Here is a 12,544-nt window from a genome sequence, read left to right as displayed (position 1 = left end):
TTGATCTAACACAGCATATAAAAACTTAAACCTTAGCATAGAAAACTGTATTACCTGGCATATATACCTAATATGGGGGTGTGGGGAAGAAAAGTCCATTGGAAAATTGTTGGGGACAGATTTTTTTCTTAATTTTTCTGTTGGTTTTTCCCCCCAAGGTCTTCACATCTCCAGGTACAGATCTTCCTAGTGGGAAGATCAAGTGATGGAAAGCTTCATCTGTTAAATTTATTTGTGTCTTGCCAAGAGACAAAAGATAGCAACCCTAGCAAAAATGAATTTCCTCTTTGTTGAAAATAAGCTAAGAAATAGCAGAGAAGGTGGTAACATTTAGTTTAATACAGCAAAGCATTTTCAGCAAAATGAGTAGTGTGGAAATTCTAAGAATGATAAAAGCAAGCAGTAGGATCCACATTACTGGTAGCTTTTTGAAATATGTTAGACAGCTGTTAACATGTTTTTATGCCCCCATTTACAAGCAAGTGAAGACCAGACTCATGATTCTGCCTTTCCCTGGGTCAGACTGTTGGCCCACTTGGCCCAGTATTTTTTACTGTGTCTGGCATGGGCTTTTTGTATTCTCACTCAGTCCCAGTCTTTCTACCAAACATCCTTTTTAAAATGGATTATATAGCTTGAGCCTGGGAGAATCTGCATGCAATGCAAGTGCTCTTACATAGAGTTATAAGTCCCTTGCAACTTTTTTCTGGGTCTTAAAATGCTAGGTGTTTATGAAAACAAATTGCAAATGCAAATAAGCACTGAAATGTAGGAATTTTCTCCTGCCCTTTGTGACATAAATAGTCTACATTTCACTGTCAAGGGCAGATTATTATTCTTAACCCTCCTCTCCTTCTGAACCCCATCTCTGCAGATGGATCTTTACAGAAACCTATGCAGCCTGGAACTCTTATTCCATTCATCAGCTCCCTGAGGCGCACTCCTGCCACCCCACTACGACCCCAGCAATCTCCAGTATATCAACATATCTCCACTCTGCCCCGAGGAGCTGGCGCAGCTGATACAGGAGCCAAGCTGAATTCCTCCCATGATTCTTCATTAGTGATAGTGCCCCGGAGTGGAAGCAGCAGAGCTCCTTCTGTGTGCAGTTCTGTACTAGACACCAAAGAATTGCCAACAAAAGGCGAATTGACTCTAAAGCCACCTGCATCTGCTCCACCCTCCATATTGGTGAAGCCAGACACCTCCAGAAACACTACTGAGAAGGTAACTGTGGGGTCCACATATTGTAAGGGGGGGGGGGTTGACATGTCAAATGTTATGATCATGGAAAGCTTTGAAAACTGTATTAGAACTGCAGCTCCTGGTTGAGTTGGTGTGGAGAGCAATCACTAAAGATCTAAAAGTTACACCAAGATTTAGAACAGGACTCTACAGGGACTCTCTATAGTACACTGTTTGCATCATTCATGACTTCTCAAGAAGAATTGCCCTTTTGAGTATTGCGGCATCCTAGTTTCTCATTAACACAGCATCACTAGTTATACAACTCACAAGGCTCTCTTCCAGTGTACCAGATGTTTCTTTATCTCCAGCTGTTATCTAGGGCAAACACACACCACACACACAAAAATCATCCGTGCCTCAGTGGGTAAATAGTTGGTGAAGTAGAATGGAAATACAGAGGCAGTGGAAGTGATTTTATCCTTCCCACAGAAAACTTGGAAGCTGACCAGAGTAACTGATGCAGAAATTCTTTTTATTCATGAAAGTTAAGCCTTGGGATAAGTCTTTTCAGAGTCTTGAACAAAAAAGAAATGGAGGAAGTTTAATACAAAGATTGCAGAACTAAAAATAAAAAGAAACACATTGCTAAGCATGTATGTAAGAATATCGAGTGTTCCAAGCACCTCACATATATTGTCACAGTAATTCTGAACACAGCCCTTGAAACTTGGACAGCATGATTCCAATTTTTGTGGATGGGACTGAGCAAAGGTCGAAAGACTTCTGCCTATCTTTTGTATTTTTATCCTGCCTTTCCTCCAAGGAGCTCAGGGCAGAGTAGATAGTTCCTCCCTTTTCCATTTAATCTTCATAGCTACCAATCAATTAGGCTATGACCAGCCCTAGGTCATGTAACAGGATTTATGGCTCACAGGTCATAATCCAACATGCTAACCATTATACCATGGATGTTCTTGACTTGCCTAAGGCTGAAGGACCACCTCCACATGCATGTTTCTTGTGGGAGCTTCACTCTTCCTAGCAGAGTCTACTGTTAGTAGTACCTTCCTTGTCTAAGGCAAGGATTTTTACATTGTTGTTACCTGCCTTGGGTTCTGATATGCTCAGGAGAAACATGGGTGTATAAATATATTAAATAAATAAATACCTATCAAATTTGAGGAAAATGTGAGATTTAAGCTAGGGGCTACCTGCTTTTATTTATTTACAAAATACACAGCACCTTTCGGTCCTTATCAGGACAACCAAAGCAGCTAAAAACTTTAAAAATATGCATAATAAAAAGTCAGTCTACAAACTATTAAAACAAAACAAAAACACACCATTAAAACTATTAAAACCAAAGCTAAAATTCATGTGCAAAAAACATAAAAACAACAATTAAAACACAGGACAAGAAGGAGGGATCACTAAGGGAACACCAAATGAAACAAAAAAGTCTTTACCTGCTGGTGAAAGGCAGCTACAGAAGGGGACAGATGAGTATCCTTGAGGGAGAGAGTTCCAGAGTTTTGGAGCCTTGACAAACAATGTTGGACAAATAACTTGCAGAACTGTGCTCTACTTGTTAAATTATTTCCACCACAGCACAGTTTTATAAGTATAACTAGAACCCGTATTTGCACTAACTTCTTTTTCAAATGTTGCTCAAAGTGCCATTCCCCAAACCTCCTTTCAATTTGGAGGGGGCAGAGAAAGAAAACTTGCTTTTCTAGTTCATTGCTAGGCAAGCTCACCATCGAATTTTGGTTTTGTTGTGTCAGCATGCAGACAAAACAGTGCTGCCGATTGTCTGCCATCTATGACTCTTGATTTGTGCTCTATTTCAGCAAGTGAAAACAGTGAGGTTTCAGAACTACAGCCCTCCACCATCCAAGAGACACAGCTCTCAGCTTTCACCCAGCCTGCCCAACGGCAAGAGTGAGCAAGGAGGAGCTATTGACACCACACAGACGGAAGCAGCCAAGGGCCATGATGCATCAGCTCTCTATTCCCACCGCATTAGCTCTAGTCCAGTTCATCAAAGAAGGATGCTACATCCCAAGACCGCATCACTGGACCTTTCTAGCCAAGGAGGTCACCTGACCTTTCCTACAAAAAAGAGTTATAACAACATCTCTGAAAACTGAAAAAAGTTAATCCTACTTAATTGCTTCACTTTGGGAAAAAATGCTATTGTCCTTTGCTGCAAGGGGAGAAACCCCTACGTATGCTATAGATAAACACTTCTTCAGTGTAAACCTCACAGAAGAGTTAGACCTCTTTCAGGAAACTACAAGAGCGGAGATGGTCAGCAAATGACTGATAGATACTTCTTATCCCACATTGTACAGAAGAGTCTTGTTTTGTGTAGCTTTGATCTACACCTCAGCTGCAAGAGTGTGTCATGGTGGTGCATTTTTCTCCATATGCAAAGACTTATTGTATCTACCAGAGGCAATCCATAGACACAAGTAGATGCAAAGAGGGTTGAGAGGAAATGAGATGACGAGTATGGAGGCCTGTTAAAAAGCCACATCGATCTAGTAAGTTCAACTACTGTGCACTACAATTGGAAATGGGAAAATCAATCATCTTAGGAGACATTAGACCTTCTTTGGACTGCACTGTTCCATTCCATGGTGGATGAAATAGTTCCTCACCTCTCTGGCTCAGTTTTCAAATTCCCCTTATGCTTTGTTTCACATCTCAGTTTGCACAAGAAGACTCCAGAGTTAATTTATATTATGATTTTAAGTGCCTTTTACGAATCTAAAATTTCCCAACCTCCAGCATAGTTAATCAAGATATGTAATGAGAAACAAGCCATGCATTGGGTCTTCTCAGCATGAATTTTGGGTCCTGCTTCCATGAACCAGCTGATTGCTGTGATGACCGGGCAGTGCACCATGCATCTAGCGGCCTTGTGATTCAACAGTGATGAAATTCCACATGATTAAAAAAAGAAATCCTGTACATGCTCACACTCATATATATGGGTGTGTTTGAAGAGCAGTTGCATGTTCTTCATGAAACAGTCAACCTCTTTTTAAAAATTTATGATCTGACACTGCAATCTTAGGCACACTTACTTGGGAACAAGCGTTGGTCATTTCAGTGAGATGTAGTTCCAAGGAAACATGAGTAAGATCTGACTATACATGTCTCTTCTTACAGTACAACTACACACAAATTTTTCCCAAACTCAGAAGCCCCATGTTGTAAGCCGCAGTGTTCATCCAGTTTCCTCCTAGGCCTGCCTGATCTCTCACTCATGTTTTACTCTCAATCCCCAAGCGCAGCCTGAAGGACAGTGCCACAGGAAGATGTGAGCTGCTGTAGCATAGTGGTTTAGTGGTTGGGTTGCGAATCAGCACTCTGCTGGTTCAACTCCCACTACTGCCATGAGCTCTGCAGGTGGCCTTGGGTAAGCCAGTCATCTCAGCCCCATTGCCCCAGCTGTATTGGGGGGATAATAATAATGCTGACTTTGTTCACCAGTCTGAGTAGGCACTAATCTGTCCAGAAGGGCGGTATATAAGGACATTTTTGTTATTATTATGTGACTCAGGATCTTTCATAAGGTCTTTCTCCTATCTCACTTTATTTATCTTCAGCAGGTTTCATCTACATACATGCTTGCTTGCTCCCAACCTTGCTCACATTCCCTGCTATATAATCTCAGCAATAAGCAGAATTGGAGTGCAGAATCTGTTTAACCTAATTGTAACTCACTTTAGAACAGCACTAAATGTTTATTTTGTTTTTGCTGCAAGTTCAAAGGCCACGCATCCTAGCCTCAGTGAGGGAGCCGGCGATTATATGATATGTCCTGCTACATCATTATAATAGAGGGTAGGAGGAGCACACAATGGATGTTTACAGCTTGTATTCAGTATTTGGACAGCATCAGAGAAGACCTTTTTCTATTCAGAATTCAATGCAATTGAAAATAGAGCTGTGGTTTGCTTGCACCAACCATCTTTTAATCTTCATTCAGAACACAATATAATGCCAGCCACCCATCCTTTCATATTTATCCTTCTTTGGGGATACAAATTAACCCCTATGTCATATGGAAAGCCAGCTCTTCTCCATCACTTTTGCAAAGACAAGTATACTGAAAACTTCACAAGGAATACAAAGCAGGAGGGAGTATTCATTTATGCAATACTTACGAAGTATACATGGCACAAGGTATAGAAATAAATGGTAGTACAGTTTGATAATTATTGCTAGTAGACATTTGATGCCTATTGGCTGCAACAATTTTATTGTGCAGATAATATTGGGAGACTATAAAGCCATGTGCATCACATGTGAACACACAAGTGTCTACCTTGCTACATGAGGAAACAAAACTGCACCACTTACAATCTGGTAGAATTGATGGAGATAAATTATCATCATGTTTGTAACAAGTTCTTCTTTCAAGCAGCTACATGAGGTTACCACATTATATATTCACAGCACTCCTCCAAGGTTGGTTAGGCTGAGAGCCAAGCTACAAGTGACGCCTGACACAGGTTGGACACTTGTCAGCTTCCCTCAAGTTTTGATGGGAAATGTAGGCATCCTGGTTTTACAGCTTGGCTCTCCATTACAGCTGCAAGGCCAGGATGCCTACATTTCCCATCAAAACTTGAGGGAAGCTGACAAGTGTCCAACCTGTGTCAGGCGTCACTTGTAGCTTGGCTCTAAGAGACAACAACTAGGACAAGGCCAGGCCATGAGTTTGCATAGCTAAATGGGTATTTGATTCAAGGCCTCCCTGACCCATTCTATCCACTACACAGGGCTGGATCAATGGGGGAGCGGGGGGGGGGGTAGTCTGCCCCCAGCGCCGCTAAAGAGGGGGCGCCAGGCGCAGCTGCCAGCCCTGGGAGTGCGTAGGTGGCAGGACGGGGTGTGCTTGCCGGGGCAGGCAAAAGGCAGCGCTGGTGGCTGGGAGGCCACCCACACCATTTGCCTGCCCCGCAGGATGGGGGACGGCCAGCTTGCTGTGCACCCCCTGTCCTGTGGGGCAGGCAAAAGGCAGTGCAGGTGGCTGGGAGGCCACCCGTACCATTCACCTGCTCTGCAGGACAGGGGGCGCGTGGCAAGCCGGCAGGCAAATGGCGTGGGCGGCCTCCCAGCCACTTGCGCTGTTGCCACCGCCAGCTCTGCATCGCGCCGGGACAGCCGGCTTGCTGCAGGGCGGCACGCACTGCCCTGCGTGATGACATCACAGCCAGTCTTTGGTTGCCCTGGGCGCTGGCTACCATAGATCCAGCCCTGCCACTACACCTAGGGTTGCCAGCCTCCAGATAGTGGCTGGAGATCTCCCGGAATTACAGGGGTGGACTCTATGGAATTATGCCATGCCAAGGTCCTTTTCCTCCCCAACCCCCACTTTCTCCATGTTTCTCCAGTTTTCACCCCCAGATCTCCAGGAATTTCCCAACTTGGAGCTGGCAACCCTAACAGCTATATCTCACCAGTTTTCAAAATTTTCTTTAAAAGGCTCTTTCTATAAAATAACCAACATATTTTGAGCTCCCCAAAGACTCTTAATCAAGGATTTCTTAACTGTATTAGAAAAAGTGCATGTAGTTTGGATTCTCCTTAGCCTTCTCATGCCTGTGGCTCCCTTGGATACAATTAAACACTCCATTTGTAGCAAGAAAAGGGGTCCTAATCAAACTGGCTATTTTGCTGTGCATTTGAAAGCTGCAGCCCATCATGATTTCAAGATGTATGTTCATGTATTTAGACACTCCTGTCACTTCCGCTGTTTACTTGTCTTCCATACAGCCATCTACGAAAGCTGATATGTATGAAGCAGTCATTGGTGACCGATAAATATTTGGAATAACTATATCCAGCTCAGCTCTGTTTTTAAAATAAACATTATAAAAGTATTCCTGCATCAGGGTAATCCAGGCTTCTGTCAGTGACCACAAAAGTATCTAATCCCATAACTGAAGTAGCTTTCAGCAATTAGACCTTTGGGGGGTTCTTGCCTATTGTTTGTTGCTCATAAATGTGCATGAGACTCACTAAATCCAAAAATATCCAAGGCTTTAGAATTAAGCATGCAGATGACTGAAAATTGGGGAGGGTGGATGCCAGCCGAGAAAGCATGGAAAGTGGGACTGGCATTTTAGAGCCTTTGAAATCCTCTTCCATCCCTTTGCATTAGCAATCTAGTTCCCAAAGCCAAACCTGGCTGAGCCAATGACAGGGTTCGCCGAGCCAGAGAGGCAGTTTAGCCACATCAGATGGGGCCTCTGGGCCAAAGAGCTGACAGCCCTGATTCAAAACCATGACAACCTTATGATTGCTTGCCTTTAAGCAGCAGCAGCAGCTTTGGCACTGGGATGGTTTTAACCTGCTACACGCTACTGCAATTATTCGCCAAGAGGAGTTATTTGAAAGCAAAGAAAAGCTTCTCCAGTCCAACAGAAGCAGCTGTTCAGCACGGGTGCCGTGGCAAATACGACGACAGCGCTGGCTGCCTTTGTAAACCAAGCATTTTCCTCAGATCTGGAGTGGCAGCTGTGGAAAAGCTGTACCATGTAGATCTAGGATGACCTGCCATCTTAAGAATGCTTTCCTGGGAGTAAGCCTCATTTAGTACAATTAGGATTATACTGTAAATTGCTATTTTTTACCATGTACAGAATACCTTCCATTCCCTTTGGATTGTTATTGTGCTCAGCCACACAATCAGTGAGATAAGTCATTGCATTAATTACGGCACAGATGAAAACTGAAGCTGAGATATAGCTGTGGCTGGAAGATGGGTTTCCCAGACTCAAGTCCAGCAGCAGCTCCTAGACTCTGCTGGGTGTGTTTGTGGACCCTCATGATGCTAAAACCCAAGTAATAGGAGGAAATGCCATCCTTGCCATCATAAATAATTGTGTTATGATTTGTCTTACATGAAAATCAGGATGTTGAACCAACCTGGGGCAAGTAATAAAAATTTACAGATGTTCAAGGACAATCAGCACATGAAGAGTGCTGGAGAATCTTTCTGCATACTTCCACTGTCCCCAAAGCTGAATGTGTATGCTCAGTTGGAAATGATCTCTGCTCAATGAGTATTGTAAGCAGGATTGTGCATACAAGGGAAATAACAGCACTTTTGCGCACAAGCAACCCACATTATGTACCAAGAAAACTAGAATTCTGTTTATTAGTAATGGAAATTCTCAGTTTCCCATTCTGAGTAATCTGTTCTGCAGTTTTCATATTCTGAGTATTCCAGGGCCAGGAAGTAATGCAGGGCACTAAAAAACAAACAAACTAGAAATCACTACACATCTCTAGCTTTCAAGATCATAGGAGACATTGTCCACAGTCTTTCATTAATACTTTCATGAACACTTTCATGCACATGAATACTAGAAATGTGGTATTTAGAAAAATGAAAGCCAAAATTATTCAGAAAGATGAACTCTGCCCCCAGTAGTACATTCTGTGCTTTTTATGGATTTCTATGAATTATGCACTGATGCAGGATCTGGTTTCAGGTGCCTACGAATTTAAAGTGTCCGGGGGGGGGGGGGTCACGGAAGTGTGAAATATCAAATGGATTAGATGCCCCATAATTTATTTTAGCATTCCGACATACAATCATCAGGATAGTCTAAGGAGAGAATATGTCCACATTGTTATACGCAGCTGTGAGTGAGAAGAGATTCTCATCTGCATTAATAATTGCAAAAATGGAACTCAAACTTGAGAGAGAAGTAGCTGGTCAAGGTTAAATAATGTAGAGCATTGGCCTTCCATTGGTAGGTCATCATGAATGCATCACAATCTGACATAAGATAGGTCAGTAGAGCTGCATACAGACTGGGAAAATAAACCAACTTGGCTCGCCGCTGCCCGTTTCACAAAGGCTTGTTATAGAGACACTGCTGATAGGAAAGCTAAAAGGGCTGGCTGAAAAACTGGCAATCCTATTGCATTGTCTCTCGTGTGAACAAATAAACAAGAAAGGTTCCTTTGTGAAAGGCTGATGTTTCCCACTTGCCTTGCAGAACAGGTTAAGAACTTACAGGCGCTTATGGACCCAATCATGCTGTTTGGAAAGCAGGTTGGTTTAATGGCCAAGAGTGCCTTCTATCATGTGCATCTAGTTCACCAACTCAACTCAGCTGATCTGGCCATACATATTCATGCTTTTGTAACCTCATGATTGGATTATTGTAATGCACTCTTCATTGGATTGTCCTTGAAGACAACCAGGAAACTTCAGTTGGTTCAGAATATGTCAGCCCAATTATTGTCAGGGCCAAGGCGAACACACCTTAATACAGCTACATTGGTTGCCAATTGGTTTCCAAGTCTAATTTAAAGTACTAGCTAGGACCTTTAAAGCACTCCATGGTCTAGGGCCCACATATCTAAAGGACCATCTCCTTCTATACTTGACTATGTCACCTAGTCAAATGGGGCCATTCCTCCATTTAAAGTAGCCCATCTAGCATTAATCAGAGTCTGTGCCTTCTCCCTTTATGGAACGGACTTCCTGAGAAGCTGGGGCACCACCTTTAGAAGTTTTTAGGAGGCATTACAAGGCTACGGCTAGTTATTTGCCAGGGCTTTTTTAGCGGTATAACCTGCAGGTATCTCTTGGGGAGGGGGTTATTTGTAAGCTGTCATCAGGCACAAGGAAAGGTGGGATATAAATCCTTTAAAGGGGGGGAGAGAGCCTATGCGAGCTGCAGAATGGAACAGAGGTTCAAGATGAGAGTAGAACCTAGTGTAAGTACATATAAATTGTAATGAGAAGTGGCTCCCATGTTGCAGAAGTTCAAGGTGGGTCCTGGGACTACAGACTGTTGAGTATAGGAGGGTGAGGTCTTATATAAAGGATAAGACCGCCATGGAGTGGGTTGTATGCAACACCAACTCTCTTGAAAGGCAGCTTCCAAGCAAAAGTTTTTGCTTTGTGACTGTATGCCTCACCCTTGTAGTCCACATCATGTATTTCTATCCCAGCTCTATCTAGCAGGAGAGAGGTGGGCAGTACACCGTCATCACCAAATCCCAACCATGGCAGGTATCTCTTCTTGTGAAGAACCATTTTCTGCAATGGTAGAAGCAATCTCCTATTGCCCCTAGAGGGATAGAAAACTACTGAAAAGATACAGAAAAGGCACAGGGAAAAGAGCAGTCAAAGGTCCTCGAGCCACCATATTGCAGATTGTGTGAGACTCAATTGAAAGCTTGTTCCCAGTATCCTTGGGCAACCAAAAATAGTAATTGTTAACCTGCAGTTGTAGGAGAAATACTGCTACAATACCTACCTTCTGGATACAAGGCAGAAAAGGATTATAGGAATAAGTCCTGTAGCAAGATGTAAATTCTGAGGAGTTAACAAAGGTAGCTGAATGGGAAGATACTAAGCCCTATATACCAAGCCTCTCTTTCACCTCAATTTAACCCATTTTGCTGAGAAATTTCACAGCTGCCCCTGAGGACTTGATTTTCAGAACTGTTTGAAACCATATGCTTCCAAGGACAGGTATAAGAGCTGAAGGGATCTGGAACTCTTAAAATAACCATTAGAGAAAAAAGCCAAGCCAGTGTCCTCTTTTAAAGATTTTTTAGCACTCCCACCCACTCCATGTTATGTGCTTTGCTTTGCCTATTCAGTATCAATAACTGCCACCCTGGCCATTTGGGTCAGGAGGAATCCAGACTTCAGTTTAGGCATCTAAGGATAATTAACTAAGTTGAAGTTCATTGCAGCAACATTTGGGGTGTATAAATAAGGCTAAAAACATACAAAGAACATATCTGTTCTAGTGCCTGCTGCATTTCCACTAAAAACAATTGCTAAATTATTCCTTGCCTGGCTGGAACAACATAGCGATGCCAAGGACTGAGCTAATGTTGTTGCTGCCACTGTGATGGCACCACATTCCTCTACAATGCAAGTAACGGGGTATCAGAATTGCAAGGATGCCTCATGTCACACCCACCTAGGAGTGCATCCACATTGTAGTACTAGCAGGGCTTTTTTTCTGGGAAAAGAGGTGGTGGAACACAGTGGGTTGCCCTCGGAGAAAATGGTCACATGGTTGGTGGCCCCACCCCCTGATCTCCAGACAGAGGGAAGTTTAGATTGCTCTCGGAGGGCAATCTAAACTCCCCTCTGTCTGGAGATCAGGGGGCGGGGCCACAAACCATGTGACCATTTTCAAGAGGTTCCGGAACTCCATTCCACTGCGTTCCAGCTGAAAAAAAGCCCTGAGTACTAGTAACCTTTCTGCAGGCCTCCACAGTTAACTTGGCAGTCTTTGGTGATCCTGCAGTTGTAGCTGCTGTGGGATGGATGCTCAGGCACAAACCATGTGCATGAAGTTACGGAGAGCTATGTGCGTTGGAAGCACATCCATCCCTTTCTGAAATCTTCCATAGGAGGCCGGCATGCCTCTCCTCATGGCATCAGCGTATGATTCTGCTCACTCCCCAGTGCCAGCAGTAGTGGAATGAGGCTGAGGGGGAAAGATGGCTTTGGTTTCCTCTCATCACGTGAATTTCAGAGCAGCATGGATGGGGGAAGAAAAAGGCGATGAAACAGGTGCTTGCGTGGAACAGCACTGAACTATTTTAAGCCAGGGCAGAAGATATATAAAGCAGGATGTTTGTGCAGGGTGCTTCAGTGCTTCGATGCCATGGTGATAGGTTCCTTAGAAAGACCAAAATAGAGCAAGATGGATGAGAGGAGTTTAGCATGGGGGTGGACATGTTTTACAGCGACGGATCTTTTTCTAAAAGCTACAAAATACACCCACTTTCCTATTGAATAACCGTTTCATCTGGTATGAGGCAAGGGAAGATCAAGGAATGGTAACAAGCTCTCACACACCTTTGTTGGAGAGGAATAAGGTGAATGGCCACCCACTAATCACTGGGGCTGGACAAGTGGTTAAGTAAGGCCCCAATTCTACTACTCTCTCTACCCAAAACCAAAAATTAGGAAAACAAAACAGACCAAGATACTTTTCTAATATTCAAAGTGAATACTTTTGCTCAGTTATTTCCATTGTATTGCTAGGAAGCAGCAGCCAGTCACTTCTTCATGCATAAACACTAAAATGCACATGTGCAGTTGCTATATTGTTTTGACATACTGCTTTGTAAAGCAGAGTGCTTTCTGTGTAGAAATTCTCCGCAGTTCTAATTTGTTCATTGAAAACAGAGCTGAAGAAGCCTGGTGGCAGTGGATAAAGTAGCATGGGGGGCGGGGGGGGGGGGCGGGGAAGGATGGCTTGATAACCGGCAGTCGCTCAGGTTCATGATGAGCACAATTTAAACTCATAGAGTTAGTGAAATGCTTGAGCTGACTGGAGAA

At 43.4% G+C, this 12,544-nt stretch overlaps 1 protein-coding gene across 2 annotated transcripts in view; it reads left to right on the top strand.

Moving 5' to 3' along the window:
- SH3RF2 (SH3 domain containing ring finger 2) overlaps positions 1-5,715 on the top strand; it is a 127,662-nt gene extending 121,947 nt beyond the window's left edge. For both annotated transcript variants that reach the window (XM_054977232.1, XM_054977231.1), the window contains exons 9-10: positions 875-1,227; positions 3,039-5,715. In XM_054977232.1, the coding sequence (XP_054833207.1) occupies positions 875-1,227; positions 3,039-3,338 (653 nt within the window). In that variant the 3' untranslated portion in view covers positions 3,339-5,715. The remainder of the gene's footprint in view (positions 1-874; positions 1,228-3,038) is intronic.
- Positions 5,716-12,544: the final 6,829 nt, after the last annotated feature.

The sequence above is a fragment of the Eublepharis macularius genome, chromosome 4 (genome assembly GCF_028583425.1).
Source record: "Eublepharis macularius isolate TG4126 chromosome 4, MPM_Emac_v1.0, whole genome shotgun sequence".
In the NCBI taxonomy this organism is placed as follows: Eukaryota; Metazoa; Chordata; class Lepidosauria; order Squamata; family Eublepharidae; genus Eublepharis; species Eublepharis macularius.
Note: the sequence above shows the minus strand (reverse complement) of the source record. Positions and strands in the feature narration are given on the sequence as shown.